The sequence below is a fragment of the Saccostrea echinata genome, unplaced genomic scaffold (assembly GCF_033153115.1).
Source record: "Saccostrea echinata isolate AGI-Se365-2 ecotype Australia unplaced genomic scaffold, CSIRO_AGI_Sech_v1 ptg000022l, whole genome shotgun sequence".
NCBI lineage: Eukaryota > Metazoa > Mollusca > Bivalvia > Ostreida > Ostreidae > Saccostrea > Saccostrea echinata.
This window is the reverse complement of record NW_026889771.1, coordinates 13,678,881-13,706,256: the sequence shown is the minus strand read 5'-3', so window position 1 is coordinate 13,706,256 and position 27,376 is coordinate 13,678,881. Positions and strand designations below refer to the sequence as shown.

The following is a 27,376-nucleotide window of genomic DNA, read 5'->3' as shown; positions in this document are numbered from 1 at the left end:
ATGACGTCTCAATCGCTCAACTATGACATCACAGCCTATGACACCCTGTTGCGAAAAGACAGAGTCAAAGGGAAAATCAAAGAAAATGTAATAAACAGAAAATTCAATGTTTTGTAGATGAATATGGATTTTATTTCACTCGCGAGACAGGATTTTTTGATATTTTCACTCGTGCTTTGCACTCGTGAAAATATCAAAAAATCCAGTCCCACTCGTGAAATAAATTCCATATTCATCTACAAAACATTGAATATCCTCTATGTATCTCTTGTGGTGGAGCTTCTTGTGGTGTGATTCAATATAATAATATATTCTTGGGCAACAGCAAATAGTACCAGACAACATCAACTTATAAGAGGGGGAATCACATCTACAGGCATTGTATATTAAAATAGTTTAATATATTTAAACCATTATTTAACCACAATCTAGGCCAACTTGTACTTGTTTTTCATTGTTGCAAATTGCTATTCAATTTTATTGCGCCAAGTGAACTATTTGATGATGTCATAGAATGGCGGGCTGTACAGACATGACACCAGCTGAATTCATGGTGATTTATAGTGAGGATAAACGCCTAACATCACTGAAACTACTGTAAGTAATTGCGTCATTGATTCATGACAGATTGTAGTACTGATAAAATCCACAGACACACCTTATATCTAATTTCATCACTCGACTATTAGGCCTAGGCATATCCTGGCACGATAATTTAAGAACAGGAAAAGCGATTGACAATTTAAAGAAAACAGACTTAAATAAATCCCAAATTCACAAAAGCATTTGTAAGAAATGTTCAGAAAATCCACAGCCGCGAACACCTCGATCTGGATAAATATGCCCCTGTTTCGTTTTTCTTTTCTCAATAACCTCTTTTAGGCTAAATTGTGAAACTATGCCTAATTGTGAAAAAAATGTTATTGGACTATTACTGAACTCTACATCACAATGTGGTTTCTGTTTGAAAAAAACTTGTAGGGCCTATGACATTTGTATAATTCTATGGATTTATCGTCAGATAATGCTCGGAACATTACATTAACGTTACGCGCTGTAATCTCGAATGCTTTGTAACCATGACGCCGTAGCTAGGTAAAGGTAAACTGTAAACAAATATGGAGTGTAGTGGTCAATATAGGGAAGAACCCAAACTTGCTTATAAATCATTAAAAGTGATGTTTAGGGGGGGAAATAAAAACTTTTTTAGCGATATTTAGCAACAATCTTGTTTATTTCTCCTTAATATCTGGAAAAATACTGTAATTTGAAGAAGAGGTTTTTAGATGTTGCAGCATTTGCTGCTTGTGTTTAATGTGGTTACTTTGAATGCAATATTTCGACAAATAATACTTCAGTAGTCTAGAAAATATCATATCAAACGATGCCTCTTTGTATGTTTTTCTTGATTTTAATAAATTTGGAAGAAAATAAGCTGTGAAGGCAAAGCAAAAAAAATTATTCAGGTTCCTGTGACTGAAAATCAACCAAAAAATATCGAAAATTTCATTAGTTTTCAGAAAATAAACAAAATCTCCTCGCCATTTTGACATACTTTGAAAGATCGCCAAAATTTAACCCATAGCTCTAATTGTCTTTCCATAAAACCATAACATTACGATGTGTAACTCTAGAAATCTAACGCCTGTAGCACAAATCGCCGTTTCAAGATGGCTATCAGCGTTTTCGATGTATTTTCGCGCCACTTCTGATTGGATGTTTATCGCCAATCAGCACGCTCGAAATTGATCCAATCAGAAAGGAGCAAAAATACAGGAGGGTATATAAGGAAGCTTTCCCGTCACTCAGCATCAGTTGCAAAACAAGAGTCTCGAGATGCATATCGCCAGTATCGTACTCATTCTTTGCTTTATTCATGCAGGCCAGGTGGTTACACCGGAAATACCTGGCATAGATAGGTACTAATATAAGTAAATATAGCTCTTTAAATTTGATAACAAACAATAATTACAATGTAATATGAAGAGTAAAAAACGCATTGTCTAGTGATAAATAATAGCATCGTCCATTTTTTCCGGAGGAAAAGGTGAGGACTGAGGAAGGTTGTTGAATATCAATTTATATATTTAGCAACCCAAACGATGTTTTGTTGTTTTATTTCACTATATAAAATACAGGAAAATTACATTCCACTTTAATTTATTTCAGATTTGTAGAGGGCATGTGGAATCTTACCACGCAAGCCACTTGGCACATATCGGTAAGTCGAAGTCTATTTCGTTGTCAATAAATTCCAAGATCATGATATCACTCATGTTCTTTTTTCTATTCTTTCTTTCTCTCTTTCTCAGCAAACACTTTCCAGTGTTGACGAGAAGGTTTTTAATCTTACGGCCTCTCTCGCCACCAGCAGTGTATGTGCCTTGGACTCTCTGTTCAGATTTGTTCTTGAGGTCTGTTCAGACGTTCATTCATTAGTGGTTGATGTTCTGGACTCTATCAAGACATTTTTAGTTCAGTTCAGTGATAAAGTCAAGATTTCGGCATTCCATCTAGAGTACTTTTGCACTTACATGTATGATGACATTGTCAGCAGTTTTTCGTCTGTGCATTCGTCTCTCTTTGGATTCGGCTTGGATTTTGCTCAGCAAATTCTTTCTCTGTCAGTTCAGAAATTCTCTCTCGTCAGTGATATCATATCTTTCACCTCAACAAAAGGTTTCTTACGTCTGTGGGCAGTCTTCTGCTTCTTGGTTTTGTGTGTGGCCATTGTATGCATGGCGTTTGAATTCTTGGGGCGCCTTGATGCAATGCACAAGACGGTAGCCAGTCTTGCAGAAGGTTATTATTAACTCTGCATTATAATAAATCTTTTTTATTTATATGTATGATTCTATTAATTATCATATCTGGTGGTCATATAATCTTTTTTTAACTCTCTTAATGTAGAAAACAGACAGTTGATGTGTAAGATTAATGCTGAATTTAAAGCAATAGAAGAGCAAAGAAAGGAGAAAGGTATTCAAGAGTTTTAAATTAATAGTTTATAGCATTAGATGAGATGTGTGAATTGTCTATAAGTTTACGAAAAGTTTCTGAAACAGCACTTATTTCATTACAGAGAAAGCTATAAGCGACATTGAAAGACAATCCAAAGCCTTGTCCATGTGGCTAAACGTCTATGTGTCTGGCTTGATTAACAGGTAAGAACATACCAATTACTTTCTTTTATCAGATTTATTCTACATGTATTCTTTAAAAAATGGCAAGGTATAAGTTTTTGGAACTTCGAAATTCCAATTGAACATTTTTTTTAACCCATGCTATTTCTTTTATGTTTCAGGCTCGAAAAGCAGTCTGCAGGCAGCCAGTTTGTTCGTCGCTCTTTGAAATCCCAGAAATTATTATGAACGAACAATTTCTTTACAGATGTGAATGTCTGTTAAACCATTGTTTTATCACTGATTAAATATTGTTGAAATATTTCAAATATTTGTTGATTTTCTGTCAGAGTTTGTTTACAAACTGCAGGTAGCGAAATGAAAAGGGATATAAGGGTCTTGTCTTGTGTGAACATATTTTTTTCCCCTATATTTAAATAAATGAAACTTTTTACTGCTATATTCAGGGAAATTTTCCCCGTCGTTTTAATTTCGCCCTCCGCACAAGTGGATGAATTTAAAACGGGGTGAATTCGAGAAAGACAGCATTATTTCCTGAACACACTCATGTCTGGGTGAATTTAAAACGGGGGCAAAATTGTTTGCAAGTCTGTATGCGGTATATGTTTACGAAACCTTTTAACAATTGTTTCATTTCAATTAGATTTTTCCCCTTCAAATACATATAATGCTATTGAGAATATATATCTAGTCAATTCTACATTAACGTATTTTTGCCATCATGCTGTTAAAATTCTACAACAACTAGTTTTAATTGTTATGCCGATTGAGACAAAAATAGCAGCAACAGCAAACGTGCTGTAAACTTGACCAACTTTTATTTGCGATTTTACAGGGGAATATATCTCGCCGCGAACTTTTATTTCAATGTGAATTTGAAATAATTCCTCAGTCGCCAAATTACACGTAGTCCCCGCGGATAGATTTCAAACTAATAAATTGCGAAGTTGGTTTACAGCACATATACCTTAGAAAATACACTTGGGACAATAAACTGGGTTTGAGGAAATTCACATATCATTATGAATTATATCAATTTGAGAAATAAGCAAGGACTGCTTTTATATTCAGAGGTTGGTGCTAATAATATTGAAGAAACCTTGAGCTCGTTTTAATCTTTCAGTCTCAAATACTTCCTACAGCGAGGTGACAGATGGAAGAATCTTGGACTCTTACTCGATACAAGAACACTTGTATAGCTTAAACTTCCAGGGAATATAAATAAGCTTACTTTCCTTGGTTCATGGTAGGTTAATAGTTGCAAACTGAGTTCTACAAGAAAGCGTAAAGGGATTTGGCAACATTAATAGTTGCAACTATTTAAACAGCAGTTACTAACTTCAAATCCAAATAAAGGAACTAGTTTTAAATTCTTTTTTCAACCATATAGCACTTAGTCCCAATTCTAATGCAACTTTTTTTGTGAAATGCTTTCGCTACACGAATTTTCGGCGTTGTGGACGACCAAATCGCTTATTTTATTGATATGAAATTGAATATCCAACTTTATATGTTAAAATTGTCAGCAAGAGAAAATCTGTAAATTGTAAAAAATAGCAGCGACGATAGCGAGGGAGACGCGGCGAAGACGAAGAAACTCGCCATCAGAATACGATTTGATATTTCATCTTATCACATGTATTTACATATTTGATTCACAAATTTAACATTATATAACTTTGTTGTTCTTCGTTTTTAACATAATATTAATTTATGCAAGTCTTCATATGTTTTTTAAAGGATGGCGATCTTGAAAAATAATTTCCCTATCACGAAATATTGCCGTAATCAGAGCTACAGATTCTAAATGTTTGGAATAAAAAAACGAAAATATCTCATAAGCCTTATACTTTAGAACTAGTTAATGTTTCTATAGCAATTGAAAAGCACGTTAGGAAATTTTTCACATTTTTCGTAATTAAGCTGCATTTGTCGTTGATAACTCCGTAAATAGTGTGTATATTCTCATCTCTCTATCATGACGTCAGAGCAGCATTTCGCCGAAATCCGACTGAAATATGCATATTGCCGTATTTGAATTTCAACTTCCAATATCTCTTAAAATATGCTTTCAACAACGTTTATTGGATTCAGTATTTTAAGAAACAAGGTTGTAGATAATATTTTTCATAAAATTACAATTTTCGAAAAATCATGTGATAAGTCCTTTAACCAGAACATATATGAAACTGAAACTGATTTATTTGATTAAACGCCTATTTTTACATAAACGTATATTCAATGGCGTTATACAGTAAAACTGTAAAAAAAAAATATTTACGTACAATAGATACAAATATACATGGAGAGTAATAACTAAAATAAAGCATCAAAGTCCCTAAAGAAGTAATTTTATAAGTTGTATTTGAAATCATCAATAGATTTGGATTGTTTAGGCAGTTCATTCCACAATTTTGGTCCGATGGTAGTACCGTACTAAAACTCCTGTCGCTGAAAGTTTTTCTTTTCTTAAATGGGGATTTCGGGAAGAGCGCGATTTTTGATTTGAAGTTTGTTTTGACAAAGTTCAATTAAATATTCTGGTGCTTGGCCCACATGAATATCAGAATTTTGAATGATATTCTAGATTTTATCGGTAGCCAATGGAGATCAGATAGAGCTTCTTTTGAATTGTCAAATTTCCTCCAATTTAAAACCAATTTGGCACACGTTTTGAATATTCGTTGCATTTTATTAATTTCGTATTGTGCTGTACCGAATAAAATAACATTGCAATAGTTTAAATGTGAAATAACTAATGATAGAACCAACATTTCCGTAGCTTCCTTCGTTAAATATCTGCGAATGCTTTTGATCCTTAAATAATTTAACATTGCTGTACGACATTTCCTATTTACATATTCTTTGAAATTAAGATTTTCATCTAAAAATGCACCCAAGTATCGTATATATACATTTTACGGACTTGATTTCATTTCCATTAATGTTAATCACTTTTGTAGCACATTTTACTCCCAATTAGAATAAATTCTGTTTTTGATGCATTCATTTTAAGTTTATTAGCGTTCATCCAGTTGTTAATAATCTTTGCGTAATCCTCAAGCTCGCGAATAGCCTCAATATCGCTGTGTTTCGACTTTGGATTAAAGCGTGTATTTGCGGTATGGTCATCTGCAAAGCCGAAAACTGATATGGACGGAGGAATGACATCAAATATAGTTCCTGCGTACGTCAGATACAACCAGGGTGCTAAGCATACATGACATGTACAGTTGCATAATGATTAAATTTTGACCCTTTACTTTAAGCGGATGATTGTGATCCACTCTCCTTTAATCCATCTGAATTTAATCTTTACATGTATTATAAATTGCAGCATGCACAATTCATTTTTTTCATGCAGTTGAGCTTCCTTATTCGAACTTCGATACCTCAAATATACCATGGGTATGTCGAAGTGAGTTAGAATTCCCAATCACCTTTTCTTCATGTAGTTTAACCTAGATATGTCGAATTATCGGATATCTCTCATTTTTTTTCTCAGTCCCATCAGGTTCAAGATAATGATGTTTAACTGTATATAGAAAAATGAATATACACAATGAAAAAGAAAATATTCAGACAGGAAAATATGGACGCCCATTGCAAATTGTCGGCCGCAAATAACAAAAGAGAAGAAAGTTACTCTCTAATTTCAGGATCAGTTTACTCACTCGGCAACAAAACAACAACTCGTTGCCGTGGGACCCCTGACAAGTTTCATTCGATATCTTACGGACTGACTGCAGCGACGTGTTTCGGGAAAATTACAAATCTCGATTGTCTTTTCTTATATCTCTCAAACAATCAAATGATTCCTTTCTGTTTAAAATTATCTGTGAGAGAAACAAGCCCGAATAAAACCGAATGAAATTTGTCAGGGGTCCCAACGCAAGGAGTTGACACAGACCCCTGACACTGTGAGGATGTAGGTCATATGGTTGGGGTTTTTCAATATATGTGTACTTGTAAAACACTATTCGGTGGTACAGAATGAAGTATGACTGACATTGACACAAAAGCGGCATCATCTGAACAACCACAGAATGCTTTATAATTTGTAGTTTTAGGTCATTGTCTCGGTGGTAAAGTATGTTGTTTATAACTAAATTGCATTTTTTATCGTTAGTTTGAAAAATCAAGGGATTTCCTCATTGGTTTGTCACCTAAACAAAATGTTGAAAGTATAAAGTGGACTTTCCAACATTTACTAATTAAAGTTTGTTACTGACTGTCCACGGAAATATGTCGGGTTGTTCAAGTTCATGGAAGGCGAGGCGAAGCAAAGCTTTCCATGGACTTGAACAACCTGATATATTTTTCTGTAACAAACCAAATATATAATACTTTTTTTCAAGGACTTAAAACAGTTAACAAACCCTACTGGGATTTAAGGGATTTTCTCGTCTGTACAAATTTCCCTCACTCATCATCTTGTTGTACTGAAAAGGGATGCTACTCTAATTGCACGATTGCCAAAGTTTTCCGATTCTTTAAAAGGTGAAATTACTAAAAGATATCGGATTCTTTAAAAGCAAAAATTAATGCCAGCATTATTTTATCTGTAAATATGGATGACATAGCATTATTCATACCCGTATTTATAGCCATACTACTGTCCAAATTTTGCTTTGCGTCCAAAGAAAAACAGAGAGCAGGGACATGACATCTGAGGTCATTCTAGTCCAAGGGAAAATGAAACAAGAAGACCATGGGCCACATCCTTCATCTGAGCACACTGGCTAGGTAAAAGCAGAAATCAGTTCAGTATTGAAAAAAAAAAGATATACAAGTGATCGCAAGTCCCCCCCCCCCCCCCCCCCCGGCAGCATGATTCGTTCACACTTTAATCTACATTAACAGAGGAGGCTTCCATATTTCTTTGACTAATCATGGCTTTAGAAGATTTTTTTAAAAAAAATTTTCCTATATGCTTGATCTTCTATTGTGGCCTCGCCCTCATCGTCGCAAACCATGGCCAAAATGTACGATCCTCTATTATGTGGACTCCGCACCGTGGCTTGAGACGATGCCCCGCCCTACCCTTGGTGAGGAACATAATTTGAACAAACTTGAATCTACACTACCCGAGGATGCTTCTGAATTAATATGACCAATTCTTGGGAAGAAGATTTTTAAAGATATTTCCAATATATTTCAATGTAAAACTTTGATCGCCCATTGTGGCCCCATCCTACCCCTGGAGTTCTTGAATTGAATAAACTTCAATCTACACTACCTGAGGATGCTTCTATATAAATATGATATAGGTGCTTGAGGATGGGAACAACAGCTCCCCCTTCCATATCCTAAGGGTTCTTCTATTTTTTATATAAAATATTTTTCTATGACACATTTACAAAGTATTACATTTGAAACCAGAAACTAGCCTTTTATAAAAATTCACACTCTCTGATACTAAAAGAGAACAAGCTTGTTTTGCAAATTTGTCATAGAAAAATATTTTATATAAAAAAAAGTCAGAGAACCCTTGGGCTATGGAACACCAGGGTTGGGTAAGGGGGGAGGGGTCCGTCCCCAAGCACCTGTGAAATATGACCATTCATGGCTTTGCTGTTCTTGAGATGATTTTTAAAGATTTCTCCTACGTCTTGGATGGATCGCCCATTGTAGCTCCATCCTACCTGCAGGGGTCATGATTTCAACAAACCGAATCTACATTATGTCAGGAAGCTTTCATATAAGTTTCATCTTTTTCTGGCCCTGTTGTTCTCGAGAAGATTTTTAAATGACCCCACCCAATTTTTACTTTTCTTAATTATCTCTCCTTGGAAGAGGGTGTGGCCCTTCATTTGAACAAACTTGAATCCCCATTACCCAAAGATACTCTGTATCAAGTTTGGTTGAAATTGGCCCAGTGGATCTGCAGAAGAAGATGAAATTGTAAAAAGTTTATGACAATGATAACAGACATCAGACAAATTTTCAAGGTCAAAGGAAAGGTCAAGGCCAAAAAATGTGGATGCAGTTGAATTGCATACTTCAGTATGTATCAGCATATGAAGTTTGAAAACACTATCTTGAATGGTTTCTTTAAAACTGAGCTAAACACTAATTTAAGAAAAGTGAGGTCAAGGTCAAAGGAAAGGTAAAGATCAGAAAATGTTTCATAATATCCATAATTCATAAGCGGTATATCAATTTCATTACTTTGTATTTTTCAGTGAAAAATCTGATTTTTGTTAAAGCCATCAATTCAACAGAAGTGTGTTTTCTATATGATCCTGTTTTACTTTAAATAGAATGGAGCCTGAGTGACTATGAAATGTGGGTAGACAACTCCCAACAAAAAATAAAGTTATTGTTCAAAATATCACAATATCAGGTATTCAAAAAATACTTTGCTTAATTTCAAGTCAAAAACTTCCAATTAAAATCGAGAACAAAATATGTGGGTTTTTTTTTTTGTTCATAAATACATGTATTTTATTAGTTCATATTTCAGATACATCTGTAATGAATTTCTAATTTCATTGCTTAGAGCACTATAACAATAAATTATTTTCGAATAACATTTAAAACATATAAATTTTATATGTTTTGATCTGTATAAGAAAAATCACAATTCTGATATAAAATAAGGGAACAAAAGCATCCTTCAACAATAAAATCAAGTGAACAGAGATGACAGATCATAACATAGGCTTTCTCCTCCATGTACACATGTCATAACTCTTTTATCAAAGTATCATTTCTTAAGGTGAAAGTAAGTTATGCAATTATTAACATGATTATTCAAAGGATAATCATGACTACATACAACACAAGTTTAAATATTGCTATAATTTTGAAATCAGACTTCTCAAAGCTGTTACCCACATGCTTAATAGTTATTCAAATTGCGAGGCTTTCAACAAATGTTTAAAATTAATGCCTAAGTTTATCTGAATGGATGTCATGACATTTTTTGCCCTGGGAAATAAGCTGAAGCTAAGGGAGGCTGACTGGTTTTAGGGGCCACTGGGTGCTGCCCCACCCTTGTAGCATGCACTGGTGGTGCCACTGAAGTCTGTATGATGGGTGGGGACTCCATGCGGCCCCCTAACCCTCTCACATGTATGGGCTCCTCTCTCTTCTGCAGATATTTGGGGTCTAAAGGTGGGTCACTAAAGATAAACAAAGCAACTCTTAAAATTGTGTTCAATCAAATGCATTATTTCTGAAATGGATGTCTTAATATCAAACTATTTTTTCTGAAATTCAAAATGTATAATGAAAATATTCATATTGTTTCAAAAATAGATGAATAAATGAAGGAAAGATTTTAAATGACTTACTTTTCTTTGTCCCCTCCCGAGAGCCCTGTGACTGCTGAGGACTGCGAGGACTTGGGTCGAGTCTCCTCTGGAATAGAAGGAGGATGGGAAGTTCTGGTCATTGGCTGAGGTAGCCCTGTTCTGCGAGGTTGACCAGGATTATACTGAACCTGTAAACAGAGTCCAAGGCATGATCATTATAGTGATTGTATTATTATTAAAACTAAGCTGTTTGTCCTAATTTTCATAATGCATTGTACCTTAGGAGTTAGGAGTGATAATAAGTTCAGAGCTGCATTCTTCATCAAAACAACATATACATTTTTTCATTCTTTTAAATTATCAACAATTAACAGTGAAAATCTTAACAAATTTGATATTTATACATTAATTTTTTACACTTCAACAACTGGATAAAGTATCAATGATTGAATCAGCTGGCTTATATAGTCTTAGCAATATGGAATCATGTCATTTAGTTTTATGACAGGAAAGGAGAAAAACCCATACAGAACTACTTGTGTTTGATTTCTTCTATTTCCTTAAACACTACACCAAAATGTACCGGTACAGCTAGTATAATTAATTTGAAGTGTCACTTTCTGAACCATCATTTTTTGTATCAATTGGTGTTTTCCCGTGGTGTAAAAATGCATTTATTTTTAATGCTTAAGTATGAACAATTTTACTGCTTTAGTTTTCGTACCATTTATTTTATTAGGGATGCGCAATTTTATCGGTATACTGGTATATCATGATTTTTTTATTGCGCGATACGTATCCTGATACTGAGATGGTATTCAGAATGTAATTATAAATTCTGGAAATATTTAATTTTTTTTTTCAAATTCTTAAACTGTTGTAAAATAGTAAAACAACGGCATCCTAGCATCCAAACATGCTTTATTAATATATGTATATAGGCTAAATAAAAATGAAAAAAGTGAAGTTATGTTTTTACACTACATTTGTTAGAAAAATCATGGAAATTCATTTAAAATCAAAGTAAAACTTATGTGGAAAAAATATGACTTTATTGAGATACTTTTGGAAAAAATTGTGATATATCACGATACAAAATTTTGGTGATACCCATCCCTATATTTTATACAATAAGATTGAACTTTTCCTTATCATCCCTCATACTAGTATATACAGTCCAGAGACTCGACATTTGGATATAAACAGAAACACAGATACTGTATAAAAGGAGATTTCTGATGTGCGTTCAATTTTTGCAATACTTGATGATCAAACAATATTGCCAAAAATAAAATTCAAATGCATTATCTTGATTATAATAAATGTGGGTGTAATCAGTCAAAATCAAAGCTCAAAAATCTGAACGTAACATACCTTTAAAGGATCAAATCAGAATGTTTTCAAGTCAGAGAACTGTATTTTATTTAATGGAAACCCTAAAGTCAAGAAAATATTTTTTAATATGTAATTCAAATGTATATTTTTATGGATATGTTTACCTGTGGTTGTCTGTGAGTATTTGGATAAGTCCTGGGAATGCCTACGCCGGACCCTGGACCCGGTACATCAGTATGAGAATTCATTGAACCATAACTAGACGTACTGTAGTTATGCTATAATAAAAGCAAATCAAAAATATAACTATCAACATTTTCATATAGTATGAAAAACTCATAAAATTGATCTTTTTCTGTTCATTAAATTTAAGGCTAAATTTATTTTTTTGTATTTTTTATAGTTAACAGTAAAACATGCTTATACGGGACAGAAAATTTTACCTCATTTTAAACATAATTCGCTATGTCCCTAAATATGTATAGATATATATTACAATATTTTTTTAAAACCACTGGGAATGAAAACCACTTTGTTTAAGCCTGAATCCATTATATATTTTGATTGATTGTACATTGTTTTACGTCCTATTCGAGAATTTTTCACTCATGTAGAGAGGTCATATATATATATACAGGTGACAGGCTTCAAATCTGGACCTTTACTGGGCACTCGGGGCCATTGAGCAGTGAGGGATCTTTATCGTGCCAACGCCTGTCGTGACACAGGGCCTCAGTTTATAAGGTCTCATCCAAAAGACCCGCAACTTTCACTTCAAAGTGCCGAGCACCTGGCGAAGGAACAGTTGCTACCTATTTTTTATCGACATAGGTCAGGCGCGGCCAAGATTCGAACTCACAGCCTTCTGATCACAGAGTGAGCACTCTACCGACTGAGCAACCGTGATGGCTGAATTCATTATAAGTGTGTTCCCTATAAGCATTTTTTACTGTATATACATTTCAAGGTTATGTCATGTATACCTTATACATGTACATGTAAATGAATGCTTCACTTACAGTAAAAGATGATCTAATCACAAGTTCAGTACAACCTGGCTATAAATCCGATTTTTTTTTTTTAAAACTGTAACTTTTTTCCTTTCATTGCCGCTATATGATTGATCACTCCTACACACTATATTTGTTTTAGTTGGATGATAAAAATACTACTTTGTTAAAAGCACAAATTCACTTTAATCCATTTTTGCCTCAAACTTGTTCTATGGTAGATTATTTACCAATGCTGAGCCTGATGGTCTGAAGTTTGTTGTGGCGCCTGGATTTTCAAATGTTCCCAGTCTTTGTTGTGTTAGCTGTGTCTCCGTGATCTGTTTATTTAACCACTGTATCACTGAAATCATATATTATAAAATTAACTCTGTCACTAATCCCTCTAGATCTTAACATCTACTATCAATCTTTAAAAAAACAAAACAAACAAAAAAAAACCTACCCAGTTAAGTGAAAAAGGAAATCCTAGCATATTAAAGTGATGCAGGTTTAGATATTACATTACATTTTATGTCTGTTCCTTGCACTGTCTATGCCACAATACTGTAATACAGAGATTTCAGATACGTAAAAACCCAAAAAACTTACCATTTTCATTCGTCTTCAGCAGCTGTCTGCTTTCCTCTAGCTTCTGTACTGTAGTTTCTAGGTTATCTGACAGTTTCTTAGCCTGAAAAAGAATGCAGAACATTAAGTAGTTGATTCATTTCTCCTTGCACAAATCAAATGGCAGTATTTTATCAAAATTCTTTTCTTTCTTCTATCAGCGATTTACTCCCCATCCAATCCTTACCTCATCCTCCTTCTGTCTCAGATTTTCCTTTGTGCTGGCTAGTTCCTGTCTCAGTCTTTCTAGTTCTTGGTCTTTCTCACCCAGTAACTTCTCTTGTTCATTGGCAATCTGACTGCGTAGCTTCACCTGTAATTTATAATTGTAGCATTAACCTTTACTTAGGTATTGTTTGAAAGTGGGTATGGAGAATCTGCATAGACTATATTTGAAAACTAAGTATGCATAGATTATATTTGAAAACTAAGTATGTAGAAAAAGTACAGTATAAAGACATCAGCAATAAATAACATTAACTATGTTGCAATAACAAATGTACATGTAGTTTAGCACTAAAAGGTAAAAGTTAATTATGTGTAATTCACAACACATGAGTTTTTTTTTTTTTTTACATGTTTCATTCACTTCCAACTAGATGTAAATGTATTTTGTCTCTTAGTAGCTTTATCAAAATAAAGAAAAAATGTACTATTTTAAAGATTATTTTGAAAATCTAAGTAAGTTTTACTCTGCTGTCCAATCTTACTTTAGCATGGTAATTCTTGATCTCCCCTTGAAGTTTCTTGATAATCTCATTTCCTTTCATCAATTCATCAGACATGGCTTTCACTTTGTTTTCCAGTTTGTAATTCTCTTTCTGCTTATGATCTACCTCTTCCTCTAAACGAACCTGTTTTATAAAACATTAAAATTTCTTTTATGTGAATATTTTCCGTAAGACTTCTTAACTTTTTTATAATACAGAATTATCTCAACTTATACTGAGGCAACAGATCAATTCATAGCATGAATTATTGGCTTATCCTCTCAGCCAAAGGCAGCAGACATAAGTCTGAGTCTTTAAGTGTAAATTCTCAACCATGACAATCAGAAGAAAACCTACCTTTTTCTGCTGTTCAGAACTGAGCAAGTCAGTGGACTTAACAATAACCATCTCTTTGTCCTTGACCTCCTGTTCAAGGACAGCAACCCTGGTGTTCAGCTGATGGAGTAGTTTCTCCTTCTCATGGTATTCTCCGTCCAGAGAGGAATTCTGTTTCCTGAGGCTCTGTAGTTCCTGTTTGACTCGCATATGTTCTTCTTCCACAGTGGAGAGTTTGGACTTAAGTTCCCTAATGGTGGACTCAGATTTATACTTCCTGTCTGTCAAATCCTATAAAATAAACATAAAGATTATTCAATTGATCTTTTTAAAAAGTCTTTAAAAGATAAAGGATCATAAAATTACCATCTACTAACGGTACACAAAATTTCTTTTATCATACATGTTTAATTTCATTTTAGGTTCTTATTACATTCAACTAAATCTCTACAATTTCAAATGTTATCTGCCAGATTTTTTTAAGCACTCAATAGATGATAGATCAGTTGCATAAAATACAACCTATCATGTACACCATGATCTGAATCCTTCCACAAAACTTAACATACAATTTTAGTCTCTTTTGAAAAATGGGATAAAAGTTTTTCAGACAAAAAACCTACCTTATTGACACCCTCGAGTTCATACAGCCGGGATTCTAACTGCTTCACGATTTTCATATGTGCCTGCTCCATATCTTTCCTCTCTCTGTCTTGTCTTTGTTGAAAACTGCTCTGCATCTGAAAAATTACAGAAAAATTTCATTAGGCCACCAGGCCCTGGGAGCGTGACGGATTTAGACCTAAGCCAAAATTTCAAACATCTTATGATGTTTACGGATTGTGTATTGACACTCTAAATATGCAGATAATAGCATTTTGGAAATGTAACATTGAAAAAAAATTCTATCCATACTTGACTTCTATGTCATTTCAGTGCCATGTACGTGCATATATAAATCTACGGCTCAGGAAAGTGTACATCTACCTTACTATGAAACATTTCTCTTTATCTCATTCTGACCTTTTTTCATCGATTTCTCTTGTGTGATTGTATACCTGTATTGTTTTTTCTTTCTCTGTAGCCATCTCATGTTTATGTCTTGCTGCTAAGTCATTCATTTTAGCTGTCCATTCTGCTTTTAAATGATCCAGCTCTATCGACTTGCTATTTAATGCCTGTTCAAAGACCAAAAAAAAAAAAAAAAATCACCACTGATTAATTCTGGCTATGATTACAAAACCTAGAGAGAAAAATTCAGAAATAATAGGCAACTTTATTTGTTACCAGGTAAGTCAATACAGAAATTTGGAATGCTGACCTCTGTTGTCTGTTGAAGTTTCTGGTTTAAATCTGTGTCAGTGTGTTCCAGTCTTTGTTGCAGTAAGGAATTTGTGTCCTGTAATTATAAAAGTATTATCCAAACTGTATATATGCAACACATTAAATCTAGAAACTAAATTCCTATCAAATTGCCCTATTTGTATCCGTTCCAATTCATAATTTGAAAATAAGTTATAATACCTATTTCTAAACTCGGAGGACAAGTACACGTACTAGAGGTTTTAGGGAACACAAGCTGGCAAGCTGGTGTTATTTTTATGGGAGCATTAATTTTGGTTTAAATTATTACCTTCAGCTGTTTTAGACAATCTGCTAGGTATTTCTTAATGTCTGAGTCTGTCCCTGGTATAAACTTCAGACTAAGATGTGTGAGGTGTTTGAATGGGTTGGTTTCTATTACATTCAACGTACATGTTGTCCTCTCTCCATTAAAGGAACCCTGGGAGATGAAGTGTAAAATAAATCTGAAAAAAGAAAATGTTACTAAAATAGAACAAGTAATGATTGCGTCATGTTTATATGTTATTTGATTCAATTACCCCGATTTTCTTATACACCTGTATTTCATAACTACCTGAAAGTACATGTACAGTTGAACTTTGGTATCTCAAACACTGATACTATCATTGCAATAACAGCATTTCACTTTGCTTGATCAAGGCTGCTAAACTTTCACACATGGTTTACCATATTAATCATGGATTGGCTGTTTGGTTTCAATAAAATAATATTATTTTGCATATTAACCACAGAACCTCCAAATACCACCAAGAATATGGACCAATTGTATCGAACATGTTGAATATTAAATGAATAATTGTTTACTACATAGAAAACAGCAACATGTGGTCAGTCAAAGCCTGTTTTACTTCCTAATGATAATCTGTCCGGTTCAGTTCTAAATTCACCGCAGGTAAAGATAATATAAGAAAATTTTTTAGCATAAAAACTGGTAAAACAACACTTCTGCAAGTATACATATGCATTATGCAAGTAATATGAATATGTGTTATTGTTGTTCACTCTACATGCTCACTAATAAACACATCCAATACGATTGGTCAGAGCTGTAAGAGGTATTGTTTGGTTATCAGTTTCATTTGCAAAGTAGTATTCAATTCATTGAATTAAAACAGCCAATTGATGAGTAACATGGTGATCAACATATGAAACATTAGCATGCTCGATCAAGCAAAGTAACACACTGTTATTGGAAAGATAGAATCTCGATTACCATGGATGAGTTGAACTGATTCAGAAGTCCCAACCACTTATTCTTTAGGTATTTTACCCTTGATATCTCAAATCCTTGGATATCTCAAAGTTTTTTCTCTTTCTCATTGAGTTTGTGATAACAAGGTTTGACCATACTATGACTCTTTTTCTATGTATATACTTAGTTTACATTTTATTATTGAAATTTTGAATATTTCCCAGTATTTCTTACTTTGGAACCTCTTTGTGTTCTTCCCTTAAACACATATCCAGCAGATCTATGAATTTTTGTGGAAACTGTGCGAAGTCCACCAATAATCCTTGTTGTGTTTTTAAGCTGAAATTTCAAATATATACACCTTTAAAATAGAGGTTTCTGCAAATAGACAAACTACAAAACATAATCATTTTTTAAATATAAAAGATGTTTCTAAGTTTGAGCGATAAAATACCTTTGAAAATCTTCTTCTCCCAGCCTTAATGTGTACAAGAAAAACAGATCTCGCTCGTCCGTCAGTCTGACCACTAGTTCCTGAAAAATTCAAAAAAACCAAATAATTGATATGCATTAAAAAAAAAAAAGGCCCATTTGTTAAAACAATTCAGACTTAAATGATTAGGAATGTATCCCAAAGACAGCAGGGTTGGCAAAAAAGCGGGAAATACTCATATTTCCCAGGACAGTGGGAAATACTGGTAATTTCCGGGAATTACTGGTATTTCCCGGGAAATAAGAAATAGTGACAAATGTAGCTACATATTTCATAATTTTGAAATATTTGTCAGGGTATAGACATGTAGTACACCTTATTGGCTATCTGTCTGGTATCACTGTCCCTGACTTAAAAATTTCTGGTTTCCTAATAATTCATATTTAAGAGAGAATGTAACGAATCATCAAGCTTCAGATGGAAACTTAAAATTTTAACCTCCTGTTTTCTTTTAATGGTTGTAAAAAGTGTTCATAGTACACAACTTTTACATATATGAAAATGATGTTTGACCAACAAAACTTATTTTTTTCCCTTGCTATGTGTTGCCATGGAAACCACAGTAAGTTAAGAAAAATAGCTTCAATTTTAACATTTTTGGAAGAATATTTAAACAAAAAGAATACTGATATCATCTACAACAGGCTTTATGCTAATTATTAAAAATATGTAGTATACAAAAAAGTTTAAAAGCAAATCTAAATACCTAGGCATCTGTTGCCATGGCAACACAAATACTGTACAGTTTTACAGTTTGAAAAATTGAAAATTACCTCTCAAATTTAAACTTATATATATAAAATCTACAACAAGCTGAGCATTAAAATAAATTTGATTCTTGCACAATACATGTTGACCTTCAAGAATGACATATAAAATTGAGAAGCATTTTTATTGTTTTTGTGGAAAAAATGAGTAAATCTTATGTTTTTACTCTTAAAATATGTTTAAAATACACAGCAAATTTTAAGGAAAACTTTCAATTTCTTCCAAATTGATAATTTTTTAATGTATATTTGCTATTAAAATAATCTGAACACAGTATACTCATATACCAGCCATGAGTGTCATTTATTTCATACTTGAGTCAGCTGTAGTCTATAAAGGTCCATGAAATGAACCCAAAGATCCCATTTGGGTTTTTTATGTAACTAAAGAAGGGTCAAAGAAAATTGTTAAATGTTGAATATCATGAATATGGTGTAAATATCAAACCCAAAAGTAAAAGGAAGCCTTTTCAGTTCTACTCAAGGTAATTATCTCTCAAAACAGGAACACAAAACTGTCCAGAACAATTTGTTAAAACAACATGATTGATTGTAATAACTATAAGGCGTTCATAGAAGGATTAAAACAAATTAATTTTGTTCTTGATTTATAATTGATAAACTTAATAATTTAGTAAAACTGGAAAGAAACCTGAATTTGAAAACTTAGGTGATGTTCTTAAAATACAGCCAGGGAACATGTTCTAGCTGCTGATGAATGCTTATTGGTAGGGGACCTGGAGTAGTGATACACTCTGTTTGAGACATATTCAATAACATTTTTCTTTTTTTATGTTTATTTTATTTCTGAATTTTGTATAAGATTGAATAAATTATAGAAGTAAGAAACTTGAACTTTGTATTTCCCACTATTTCCCAGTGTAGAGAAAATTTGTAGTATTTACCGGGACGGGAAATACTGGTATTTACCACTGGTAATTCCCACCACTGGTATTTCCCGGCCAACCCTGAAAGACAGGGTTGTCCCTAAGAATTGAAAAAGAAGGGGACAATTAAAAAGTAGAAAGGGATCTGGGGTTCCTCCCCTAATGGGGAGTTTAGGAGGAATACCAAAATAACCAGGGGACTATATCATTATAGGTGGGGAAATTCCCTGGCCCTTGGGTCCTAGGGACAACCCTGCAAAGATGAACACAGAAATTAGACTTCTTTTTCTTACTTCTCTATAAAAAAAATCATTGTGTGATATAACAATAAATTTGTAGAAATTACTGACTTTTAATATTGAATCTTTTAAGAGTATAAATGCCAAAATCAAGGAAGAAAACTTTTTTTTTTTTACTCTGCTCCTTAGAAAAAGTGTCTGACAAACTTGAAAATTCAACAACCATTTCCTCAATGTCAATTATTTTGCAAGCATTTATAAATGGAACATGAAAAAAAAAGGACCAAGCTTTTGAATCTTTGCATTTAAATATTATTCATTCTTTTATTTCTCGAGAAATTTAATCTGCATTTAACAAATTTAATAAAATAAATTAACTAATTTTTTTTCCACAGCCCAAGAACTACAGTACCTTTTTATGTAAAGGAGAAGATAATGTCTGGAGTTCCATTTTCAACTGAACATGTTCTCGTCTGAAATAAAATGTTAAATTGATTTATTTTATAAATATTGCATTTGATGGATTTCATGTAAAGTACCCCTGCCTGAATGCCAAATGACCTCTGACTAGGACTAATGTGTTACACATATATACTGATACTGCTTTACAAAAACTGCAAAATCCAGATTTAGTATTGAAAAAAAAATCTTATATTTTTGCCAGTCATGTTTATAATTGGTTTCTCAAAGAGGAAAATTCACCAACCTCCAAGATGGCAAGCAAGGGGAATAATTTGGAGGGAAAATACATCATACGAAAACTATCTATACTAGACTGGCTTTTTTTTTTTCAAACAATCTTCATAAATGAAGAATACCGTAATCAGTCAAGTCAATGTCATAAAAATTTAGCTTTTTACCTTGAATAGTTAACTTGTACAAAAGATATTATACAATAACAAGGGTGTTAGATATGTAATTACAAGTACAATGCATTTGATGGCGTTTTTAACCAATGCTGGAAATGTTCTACGTGGGCATAAACAAAACTAAAAATCTTTGCAATTTATATATGATATATATTTATACATCACATGTTATTTCCAATTTCCCCTTTTATTCTTCAATAGATCAACTTTTTAAAGTCGGGGAAACATTTATATCCAATAAAACCACATCTGACACTTTCTATATAAGTCTTTCAAATAGAGTGGTGTAGCCACCCAAAAGAGTGTTAAACGAAAGTTAATTACCTTTTGGATGGCAAAAAAACCAAACTATTTTGAAATTCAAAGTTCAAGATTTTTCCAATTTTGATGTGAATATATGTAAGGGAAATCCAAGAACATGCTGTTAGTACCATGAGGACCCAAGTAAGTATACTTTGTGACTTGTATATAAATCATGTAAATGACATACTATCAAGGATTGTTTTACATCTGTTGACATTGTGAATTATGCTATGTATAATGTAAATCACATTTTTCCGGTAGTTATCACAAAAAGAGAGGAAAATTGAATTATTGATGACTGCTCTATCATCATGGTCAGTGATTTCGTTTCTACCGAAGCCTGAAGGGGAAAGTGTGTGTCACTCTCATTTCTTGGTTTATTGCTCGTGGATATCAAAAATGGCAGAGCAAATTCTGGAAGATCACAATTATTTACTCCAATCTTACCTGTCCTCACGATCTGGAGACTTAAACAAAACCGGAAGCCTCTTAGTGTACAATTCATCTGCCATTGTGTTTAAATCGGTCCAAAAAAGTTTTTGAAAATCGATCTCACATTATTTATCACTTCTATATTTTGTTGACAAATCGGATATGGCATGCGCATATAAAGAGTGCAAATTTACCAATGCGATCTGTTTAAATCTGATTTGTTTGTACTTGTTTGTGGTCATTCAAGCAACCCGCGTTAATTGCAGTTTTTGGAATATATTTTTACAAAACGGTATTTTGAGGCAACTATTTAATATGGTTAAGACATGCATATCAACATTCTATCAACAATTAAAAATAAAAACATATTTTATTAATAATTTTTCTAAGTTCTTTTACTAAAAATCTGATGAACTGGATGTATTGTAGACATACCGCTTTGTAAATTTTTTATACAGATCTTAAATTTGATACGCACGTGAAAAAACAAACAGAGAAGTTCAAAAGATTGTAAGAAAGACTTATTCAAAGAGAGTTTGTATCACAGTGCATTCTTTGACAGGTATTTATTTATAGATGTATCAATCAATTGATTCATATACTATTTATTTTCAATTATCATGTACTATTTTTATAACCCTGTAGTGTTATACGGGTAGGACATGTTCAGCTAGCAGTACTCTTAGTCTTAACCCTGTAACCAACAATATTTATGTATCATCTCATTCATCTGTCTTACAATACGTTGTATTACATTAGTGTAAAAGTTGTTTTAAGAAGGATGTTGACATTAGACAATTAGTACCCAGTTAAAAAAACACCTCACCAATATAACATAAACTCTACAAGGGTAGAAACTGACCATCTTTAAGAAAATGATCCACCCACTTTAGTGCCAGTTTCTGTACTCTATCCTCCAAATTTGTGTTGTTTTCATGGTACGATTTGTCACAGGGATTATTTCCCAAAATGCTGATAATCAACATGTATCACACATTCAAATCAACAGAAAATGGTTATTTCATTAATTTGGAGGTTCAACTCATCAAATCAGACTGAAATATGGAAGTTTACAAAATTGCAAAGGGTATGTAATAGTTCCATAAGGAAAACCTAGAGGTTTACTGAAAGTGAATGCTTCCAGTTTTATTGGGGAAAAAAGATTGTCAACAAGAAAAGGTGGTGGAAATTATTGTAGCTGGCCACAATTTGATTATCATAGGCTTATAAGGCACCTACGCCTACAAGTAAATACCTGTATAAAATGTTCTGTCCCGAATATAGTGGGAATAGAGGCGTACTTGGAGAAGGATGTTTATCTCACTACATATGTATGGAGATATACAGGTTCCAGTTGTAATCTAAGAGGAAACCAAGCGGAATTTGAGGTGAAAATGCAAATGAGCTATGCCTGGAATTGGCTGGAAAAACAAAAGACACCTGGAAAAAAAAATAAACTGTCCCCCAGTTTATACTGTATAAATTGGGTAGCTAATAAATTCATTCCTTATAATTTAATTTTCATTCATTTAGTGTAAGTAAATAAGATTATTGGCCTTAAAAATGACCTCAAATTGTACAAAATTTAAATGTAATATCAGGTGGGTTGATATGTTTTTGAAACAAGTCATTCTGATGTAGGCAACACAATTTATACGATATAAAGTAAATATTTTATCCAGTCAAATGGCGCATTACAACGAGAATTAAATTATATGGGTATGTATAGAAAAAATCTTTGAAAATCTTTTTCTCAAGAACACCAAAGGCATGATCAGTCATATTTATATGGAAGCAATCTACATGATCTAATTAAAATTAGACTTGTATTTTCGCTGAAGCGTATAGTAGAGGAGCGAAAATACAAGTCTAATTTTAATTAGATTGATATGGAAACATCCTCAGAAAGTGTAGATTGAAATTTGTTCAAATCATGACCCTCGGGGGTAGGGTGGGGCTTTGATGGGCAATCAAAGTTTTACATGAATATATATAGAAAAAAATCTTTAAAAATCTTATTCTCAAGAACAGCAAAGTCATGTTTAGTTGTATTTATAAAGAAGCATTCTCAAGTAGTGTAGATTCAAGTTTATTCAAATCATGACCCCAGAGGAAAGAGGAAAGGGTGGGGCTACAATTGGTGATCAAGTTTTACATGAGAATAAATAGGAAAAAGAATCTGTTGATGAAGATCAAGAAAGGCAATAGAAACTCAGGTGAGCATTGTGGCCCATGGCCTCTTGTTTTGATTACCTGGTAAATATAAAATACATGGTAAGTTACTGTCTTGAAATATAAGCGATATTTGGGCGAGGGTAAGAAAACGTGGTCTATCACGTTTTCGACCCGAGCCCAAATATCGCTTATATTTCAAGACAAGTCTCCATGTATTTTGTTTATCCTGCAACACATTTTTACATGACCTCCAAAACGAGCTGTTTTCAACCGATATAGGTACATCTCTGCAGTTGAAACTAAGACGCCATGGCGTAAACATTGCAATATTCATGACGTCACAATGCTTTTAGAACGTTGGAATACCTGCACGAGGCTTTATTAGGGCATTGACCGAATATAGCTTTGGTTTATTAGGTTACCTTTATTAGGTCAATGCAAGGGGTAGTTGCAGGATAAATATATAAGTTAATGGTTACACAGTGCACAGGTCCATGCCATACAAGCATGCTTTATCAACAATACCCTCTACATGTACCACAATTATTACCCTTTGTTTCAGACCAATGCAACCATGCAAACAGGTTGATTTGGAGAACTGAACTTTCAAATTGATGAAAAATCATACATGTATTTGTTTACTATTGATTAAAAATGTGGGAGAACTGACAAGCACATTAGCATTTTGGAAAATCATTGCTGTAATGAATTATACCATGAAAGAAAATAAATATATTGGATAGAGTACAGAAACTGGTGCCAGAGTGGATGGGGGCGTTTTTTCCAAGATAACCAGTTTGTACCCATGTAGATTTATGGTATTTTTATATAGGTGTGACATGTTTTAAACAGGGTATTAATCATCTAAATGCATCAACGTCCTTCTTAAAAACAACTTTTAAAAGTGACTTAAAGAAAATTTTATTTTGAACAATTCAGAAGATGAGACCCCTATGATTTGATGTTCAACTTATGTTGATATTCAGCTTACTCATGTTGACAAGTTTATGACTATGTTAACATGCAAATTTAAAATTATTTCTTAACTTGCATGCATGTCAACAAAAATAGGTTGCATGCCATACATAAAAACAAGTATTATGAGTATTGCATAAGCAATACTAGTCCCCTACTGGCAAGTGAAATCTAGTCCCAACCACTTTCACCAGTATAGCATTAATAAGCTGCATATTTATTTATACATAAATAAGTTACTTTTCAATATAAATAAGTTCCCTGTCAACAGGCTTTATCTCAAGATTTTTTCCCTGCATGGTCAGTCTTGATTTAATAAACATAGCCTGAGGTAGGAAAATTATTTTAAAGATCTCATTTCCTTAAGTTAGTTAATGACATTATAAGTCATAATTTTGTTCATGGGTAAGAACATACATTTCAAAGACGAGTTTTAGAGTTCTAGCCCAGAAATAATTTTATGATGGATGTATAGACAAAGTGGTCTGGATTTTAAAGAAAGTGTAGATTATTTTACAATCAAATTTTTTATTGTAAAGATGTTGAATGTATCGATGTATAATAGAAATATTTATACTTTTCAGGAATGCTCCATGTAATGGCTCATAGTACTAGCAGAATGGCTGAAGTTGTTTCTGTACACTCACCAGGACCTTCAACTCATGCATCAATAAGCCCATTCTCCAGAAGTCTGAAAATGATAAGTCAACAACTTACAGTTGAGGATTTTTCCACCCTCAAACTAATCTTACAGTCTGAGAACCTGCTGAAAAAACAGACTCTTGATAATCTTAAAAATCCTCAGGAATTATTACGAGTCCTTCTCGGTAGACATTTGGTGTCTCAAGAAAACACAAGTCTCCTGGAATCCCATTTGAAAGAAATAGGTCGAATTGACCTAGCTAAGTTGCTGCCCAGTATTGAATTGTGTCAAGATGGTGATGAATGTCTCCCAGATGAAAATTCGAATTCACAGAATTCTCAGATGAGTATAGATGAAGATGACGATGAGATCATGTCCAGTCAAAGCAGCATTTCTGACGAAGAAAAATTAATGCTTAAGAAAGTATCTGAGTGAAGAACAAGTCATGCCCTTACTTACCCATGCTTCAGTGAATCTGTGAATGCTCAACATATAAATCATTATCTGGAACATTTTTTTTGGTTTCATTAGTATTTTTGTTTTCATTTGCAGAGTGAACAAGGTTAAGGAATGCTAGGATTTTTTTATTTGTGTGTGCTGAAATGAATGTCTTTGATACAATTTTGATGTGTTTTAAATATATTATACTTTTCACTTTTTACGTATTTCAGTGTCTTTGCCATAAATACTAATCCAACTTCAAACAGAATTTGCACAAAGCACACTTAAGTGACGAAGAAGCTATAAATTTCTATTTTGCACTTTGAAAGATGATAATTCAGAATTTGGAATATTGTTCTTTTTTAAAACTACCCATCTAGAAATGACTGTAGATGAAAGCTTTCCTAAGAGATATGTGATGTAGATTCAATTTACCCTGACCCTTGGGATTAGAACTGGACCATAATAGTGGGTATATCCTTTTCTAGAGAACAAGACTTTTACAGATTTTTCTACTGGTTTATGTGGATTGGATTCAAAATAGTTGAAGCTACATGGCCTTCTAAGAGAAAATTTGACCTTGTGAGTTGTGAGCTGTAATACTGGACACTCTTCAAATTTATCATGTGTACATTTAGGTTTGCTTAAGTTTGAGACAATTTGAACTGCAGAATAATACCACAGTGGCCTTTAAAAAAGGAAGAAAAAAAAGAAAGGAGATAAGTAAATAAAATTCTTCCAGAAGAGCAGTGTGTCTCTGGTGAGCATTGCATTACATTTTCTGAAGTTATTATCATTCATTGTTTAATAATCATTAAAAAAAAATCACAATGTTTGAAGGGGTTTTTTTTCTGTCATTTTAGAAGTTAAATTTTTTTTTTTCAAAACTACAAGTTATTTATTTACAAGCTCGGTTGAATAGTAGGACTACTATATTCTAGTTACCTGTTACTTCTGAACAAATGTAAAAACAAGAATTATTTTGAATTATTTTTATTTTTTATTCATCATGTTCACATATTTTAATTAAAAAATGCAGGGTTTTGATTGAAATAGACATGATAGAGTGCTTTAATATATCATTTTGGTCAGTATATAAGTGCATGTACAATCTTTTTTTGATACAAGTTTAATGTAATAGCATTTCAGTTCCTCAGAATTACCATAATGATGGCATAATTATTACTCATGTAATCAAGTGTTCAAATATTTTTTCATGTTTTCTCTGTTTAGTTTAGTCTTTTTTCATATGCTAATTACATCCATTAAATAGAATCATGAAGATGAAACTGAAAATTTTAGAAGCTTTATACACATGTTATATTTTCATACTATTTGCTAATTTACAAGCCCCATTTTTAAGCATGCACATTTTAATGCTTTATATTCACTGCCAATATTTTGTGTTCAAAAAATCATCAGACTGCCTTATGACCACTTTCACATGATACATTGTGTTCATCATTTGTTTACCCAAGCAATGTTTGCTTGTAAATTTTTGTTTTCAGTGCAGAAAAGAGAAAATTAAAGAATGTCTTCTTTTTTTTTAAAAAAAAAAAAAAAAAAAAAGACTTCTTAAGTGAGATATTAACAGCCAAAAATGGCCAGTGCCTGACTGACCCCCTGTACATAGATTTTATCAGATTTAATATTTATTTTGTCATCAGCTCTATATTTGAAGTGTAGTGAGTTATATGAGGACAGAGAGGCCTTTGCATTATTGTCATAAAGGCAAAAGTTTGGCCTCGCTTCATATATCAGACAGATGATTAATTTGTAAATATGTTTTTGTGTTTGCATTTTGAGATTTTTTTGCTTTATTGTTTTTCTGTTGGTTTGTTTAGATGCTTTTTTTTCTTGCCATATTTTGAGTTTAAGATCAAACACACTTTAAAATAAGGGTTTGATGTAAAATAAATTGATGTTATTGCTTTTTGCCAAAGTTTATCTTGCTAGATTATCAGCTTTTTGAATTTTAATTTCAAATAAAGTGCCTGATTAATTTTGACAAACTTGTCTTCTTTTTACATTTAGTAAAAGGTATTTACTTACCTTGGATGTAAAGAAAGGATGTACCAAACTTTTCCTGTTTTTAAGACAAAACATTGACAATATCAGTAAGCTTTATTATATAAAATGCTGATAAATTAATGGCATAAGTAGAAAAACTTAAGAATTGGTAGTGCCCCATTC

General features: G+C 32.9%; 3 protein-coding genes across 5 annotated transcripts in view; 2 read left to right on the top strand and 1 right to left on the bottom strand.

The window, feature by feature from the left end:
- LOC133190462 (spindle assembly abnormal protein 6 homolog) overlaps nt 1–21,201 on the bottom strand; it is a 281,161-nt gene extending 259,960 nt beyond the window's left edge. Inside the window, exons 1-16 of one of the 2 annotated variants that reach the window (XM_061326116.1) lie at nt 20,965–21,201; nt 19,758–19,818; nt 17,414–17,493; nt 17,194–17,298; nt 16,036–16,210; nt 15,724–15,801; nt 15,461–15,580; nt 15,026–15,142; nt 14,424–14,693; nt 14,067–14,210; nt 13,544–13,669; nt 13,339–13,420; nt 12,978–13,090; nt 11,902–12,015; nt 10,442–10,590; nt 10,020–10,270 (exon numbers count right to left, since the gene is read on the bottom strand). In XM_061326116.1, coding sequence (XP_061182100.1) covers nt 10,060–10,270; nt 10,442–10,590; nt 11,902–12,015; nt 12,978–13,090; nt 13,339–13,420; nt 13,544–13,669; nt 14,067–14,210; nt 14,424–14,693; nt 15,026–15,142; nt 15,461–15,580; nt 15,724–15,801; nt 16,036–16,210; nt 17,194–17,298; nt 17,414–17,493; nt 19,758–19,818; nt 20,965–21,029 — 2,010 coding nt within the window. In that variant the 5' untranslated portion in view covers nt 21,030–21,201 and the 3' untranslated portion in view covers nt 10,020–10,059. Of the gene's footprint in view, nt 1–9,642; nt 10,271–10,441; nt 10,591–11,901; nt 12,016–12,977; nt 13,091–13,338; nt 13,421–13,543; nt 13,670–14,066; nt 14,211–14,423; nt 14,694–15,025; nt 15,143–15,460; nt 15,581–15,723; nt 15,802–16,035; nt 16,211–17,193; nt 17,299–17,413; nt 17,494–19,757; nt 19,819–20,964 lie in introns of those variants that run through there. The other variant, XM_061326115.1, reaches the window with a different exon arrangement.
- Nucleotides 524–3,441, top strand: LOC133190480 (uncharacterized). Of its 2 annotated transcripts, none has more exons than XM_061326138.1 (6): nt 524–597; nt 2,170–2,221; nt 2,313–2,802; nt 2,911–2,979; nt 3,083–3,164; nt 3,305–3,441. In XM_061326138.1, the coding sequence occupies exons 1-6, from the start codon at nt 533–535 to the stop codon at nt 3,369–3,371; spliced, it is 825 nt and encodes a 274-aa protein (XP_061182122.1). In that variant the 5' UTR covers nt 524–532; the 3' UTR covers nt 3,372–3,441. The 2 variants fall into 2 exon arrangements, with proteins under 2 accessions (XP_061182122.1, XP_061182121.1); XM_061326137.1 differs by lacking the exon at nt 524–597 and adding an exon at nt 1,836–1,919.
- Nucleotides 21,202–21,427: 226 nt separating the features above from the next.
- On the top strand, nt 21,428–26,726 carry LOC133190484 (uncharacterized). Its single transcript, XM_061326143.1, has 2 exons — nt 21,428–21,511; nt 24,684–26,726. The coding sequence occupies exon 2, from the start codon at nt 24,686–24,688 to the stop codon at nt 25,175–25,177; it is 492 nt and encodes a 163-aa protein (XP_061182127.1). The 5' UTR covers nt 21,428–21,511; nt 24,684–24,685; the 3' UTR covers nt 25,178–26,726.
- The last annotated feature ends 650 nt before the right edge of the window (nt 26,727–27,376 follow it).